This window comes from Heterocephalus glaber, unplaced genomic scaffold, assembly GCF_053883595.1.
Source record: "Heterocephalus glaber isolate CG9 unplaced genomic scaffold, H.glaber_assembly_v1.0 deba00001600, whole genome shotgun sequence".
Classification (NCBI taxonomy): Eukaryota; Metazoa; Chordata; class Mammalia; order Rodentia; family Bathyergidae; genus Heterocephalus; species Heterocephalus glaber.
The window spans coordinates 21,760,295-21,764,175 of NW_028258372.1; the positions used below are offsets into that span (position 1 = coordinate 21,760,295).

General features: G+C 40.6%; 1 protein-coding gene across 1 annotated transcript; it reads left to right on the forward strand.

Annotated features, from left to right (window-relative positions):
• The first annotated feature begins 244 nt into the window (after positions 1-244).
• On the forward strand, positions 245-802 carry LOC101712333 (high mobility group nucleosome-binding domain-containing protein 3). The gene has a single exon (XM_021242919.2). The coding sequence runs from the start codon at positions 296-298 to the stop codon at positions 593-595; it is 300 nt and encodes a 99-aa protein (XP_021098578.1). The 5' UTR covers positions 245-295; the 3' UTR covers positions 596-802.
• Positions 803-3,881: the final 3,079 nt, after the last annotated feature.

Here is a 3,881-nt window from a genome sequence, read left to right on the forward strand (position 1 = left end):
ATACTTATTCATGGAAACGTGTATTTATGAGTTTTCCTTTCCAAATTTATACAGACTAGATCAGGTTACACCTTTCCCTTTTCTGTATAACTCTATGCCATGAAGGTCCTTTGATATTAGTCCACTAAGCTCTGCCTTCTTGTTCCTTGTGGTTGTGTTGCATTTCTAATAAATACATCTAATAAATAAGATGTATTACTCAGGCCCTGCGCGGGAGCGGCGGCACGGCTAGGTGGCGTCCAGGAGCCCACGGTCTGAGCCTGTCGCTGTACTTTCTGCCGACCCGACGGTCATTATGCCGAAGAGAAAGTCTTCAGAGAATACAGAGGGCAAAGATGGATCCAAAGTAACTAAACAGGAACACAGAAGACGGTCTGCCAGATTGTCCACAAAACCTGCTCCACTAAAACCTGAACCTAAACTAAGAAAAACATCTACTAAGAAAGAACCTGGAACAAAGGTTAACAGAGGTGCTAAAGGGAAGAAGGAAGAAAAGCAAGAAGCTGGAAAGGAAGGTACTACACCATCTGACAATGGTGAAACTAAAGCTGAAGAGGCACAGAAAACTGAATCTGTAGATAATGAGGGAGAATGAATTGTCACAAAAAGTTGGGGGTGATCTTATGTACCTCTTGGGACACGTTTTAAAAGCTATTTTTACCAAGTATTTTATAAATGCAAATTTTTTAGGACTCTACTAGTAGGCAAACAAAGTATATAAGGATAGACATTTTACCCTCTCATAGTCATGCTTTTTGGAAGTTTTCATTATTATCAAGTAAAATAAATACCATCTTAATATTGGAAGCTGTGTATAAAACTGATTGAGCGGTCCATGCACCTGCTTTAAGAATTTAGTCCTGTGCATACCATGGTGTTTTTACTGTGCATATTTGAATTTTTCATGCAATTTTTCTAGAGCAATAATCAGTGGTGCTTTGTACCTAGGTTTTATGCGATTTTAATGAAACATGGATAGTTGTGGCCGCCTGCTATTTTTGGTTTAAAATAAAAAGTTTTCTTGTCTGCAAAAAAAAAAAAAGATGCATTACTCAGGATTTTCCAGAGGAACAGACCAGTAGGAAACAAATACATATGGAGAGAGAGAGGAGAAAAGGAGGAGGAGGAGGAGGAGGAGGAGGAGGAGGAGGAGGAGGAGGAGGAGGAGGAGGAGGAGGAGTTCACTCATACAACTATGGAGGCTGGCAAGTCCCAAGATCTGAAAGTGAACTAGCAAGCTGGAAGCCCAAGACAGCCTATGCTGGTGTAGTTCCAGTCCACCAGCCAGCCAGCTTAAAACCCAGGAACATCAATATTTCAGTTTGAGTCTGAAGGCAGAAAAAAGCCCATGTTCCAGTTCAAAGGCCAATGGGCAGAAAGAATCTTTTCTTACTCAAGGGAGAGTCAGAGTTTTTGTTCTATTAGACCTACAACTGGTGGTAAGTGGCCCATCCACATTACAGAAGGCTTCTGCTCTACTCAGACTGTGATTTAAATCCAAAACCACTCTCACAGAAACACCCATGTTGACCTCTGAGAAAACATCTGGACACATCATGGCCTAATGAAGTTGACACATAAAATTAGCCACCACAAAAGATCATGTAATTATTCCACTTTAGAATGACAGGTAGAAATATGACTGCAATAAAAACTTTTGATTGCATACTTTTGGATACATGTGTCTATCTCTATAGGATATATTCCTAGAACTGAAATTGCTAGGCATATTTGATGGAATAATACCCCTTCTTCAAAATGTCTATAGGGACCTTAAAGTGTGTTGCAGTGAATGGTAAAAGAAATTAATACTGCAAAAGGAATTAAGATTCCTGATCAGCTGACCTGAAAATAGGGTGATTGTCCTACTTTATCCAGGTGGGCCCAATATAATCAGAAGGGTTCCTACACACGGAATAGGGAATCAAATGACAGAACTAGAGAGGTGGCAGTGCAAGAAGGACTTAGACTGATGCTGCTGGCCTTGAAGATGGATGGAGTGGCTGTGGGCCAAAGAATGTGAGCAGCCTATAGAAAGCAGAAAGGACAAGGAAACAGATTCTCCTCTAGGGACTCCAGAGAGGAGTTCCACCCTGCCAACATCTTGGTCTTAGCTCAGGGAGGCTCATTCATTCTTCGGAACCACAGAACTGAAATGTAACACATCTGTGTTGCTTTAAGACACTCAATTGGCAGTAATTTGTTGTAGCAGCCACAGAACAGTAACATTACGGGTACTGGGAAAATGAACACTTAAAATATGATGGATAATGAAAATGGGTTTCACAAAAAGTAAAGGAAGCCTTTTCAATTCTATCATCAGTGAAAGAGAAAGCCCATTTCCCATACCCCCATCAGCACTGCTTTATCAATCTTTTTCCATTTTAATAATTTAATGGGTAAAAAATTATCTCTGTATTGCTGAGACTGAAGATCTTTTTGAACTTGCATGAACTGAAAGTTTATACAAAGTTGGTGGTCTTTCTTGTTGACTTACAGGTACTTTTTAGAGATAATGCCTATTATATATGTTGCAAATATTTTCCTCAATCCATCACACCTCTGTCAACTCCATTATGGTATCTTTTGTCATACAAACATTTTCTTCATGACTAGGATTTTGTGTCTTGTTTAGTAAGAAAAGATTAATGTCTTAAGAAGCTGCTCGTGCCTGCCTGCACTGAGTAATAAATAGCTTGAGTGACCTTTAGTGGACCAAGATTCCTTTGAGGATTAAGTTCCTTATCAAAGTAATGACTTTATTCATTCAAAAATAATTACACTTATCCCACTTTACACCATGCTTAGATGCAGGGAAGATGTGAATGCATATAGCATTCAAAGAATATGCGGTCTAGTGGGGGACAGGGACAATGGAACAGCCAGAAGAAGGGCAGAGAAGAGCTGGTGCTGTGACAGAGGCTTATGCAGAATCTCACACAACCCCACACCTAGGCCATGAAACCTCATGTAGAGGTTGCCCAGGTGAGGTAGGAGGACAGAAAGCACATGTGGGGAAGACAGACCTGCGGGTACAGAAGGTTGAGGGCAAAAGGGAGGAACCACAACCCTTTCATAGAATGGGGCTCTGGTGGTGGTGAGCTGTGAGCCCAGAGATGTGGGCAGGGACTGTCACATACAGCTCATTCCGTTTGGCATTTTCCCACAAAGGCACTAGGAAGCCTTTGAAGTTTAAAGCCGGCGAGTGAGAGGTGAGCTAACTAGCCTCTGATAGAAACCACTCAGACTGTTCTGTGGAGAAGACACTGGAAAAGCACAGTTAGGGGAGGAGGCTGCTGTACGGGTGAACATGGGAAGAAAGTAGTGCAGAGATGGACAACTGGACAGATTTTTGAGGTTCATGCCACATTTCCCACCAGTCATATTTATTGTGAGTCTAAGTTCCAGTTAGATATGCAGTGACAGACTTAAAAGACTTTCCAGGGGGAAGGAAAAGTCACTATATTCAAAGTACAAAATTGTTATATAGCCAGATTAAGTTTATTTTAATCTTTTATATTTTGACTTTCTTTATACAGATGTTTGGTCATCAAATTATGATGGCTCAACTTAAAGATTTTTTTGATGTTACAATGGTTTAACAGCAATAGGAATTCAATAGAAACTATACTTTGAATTCTAACTTTTAAAAATAATACTGAGGATTGAACCTCGGGGTCCTATCACTGTGCTACATCCCTAACCCTTTGAATTTTATTTTGAGGCAGGGTCTTGCTAAGTTGCCCAAGATGGTTTTGAACTTGTGATCCTCCTGCTTCAGCCTCCCAAATAGTTAGGATTATAGGCATGTACCACCACAACCTGGGCTGAATTTTGAAATTCAGTCTTTTCTCAGACTAGAGAGATGCAGTGGCATCTCT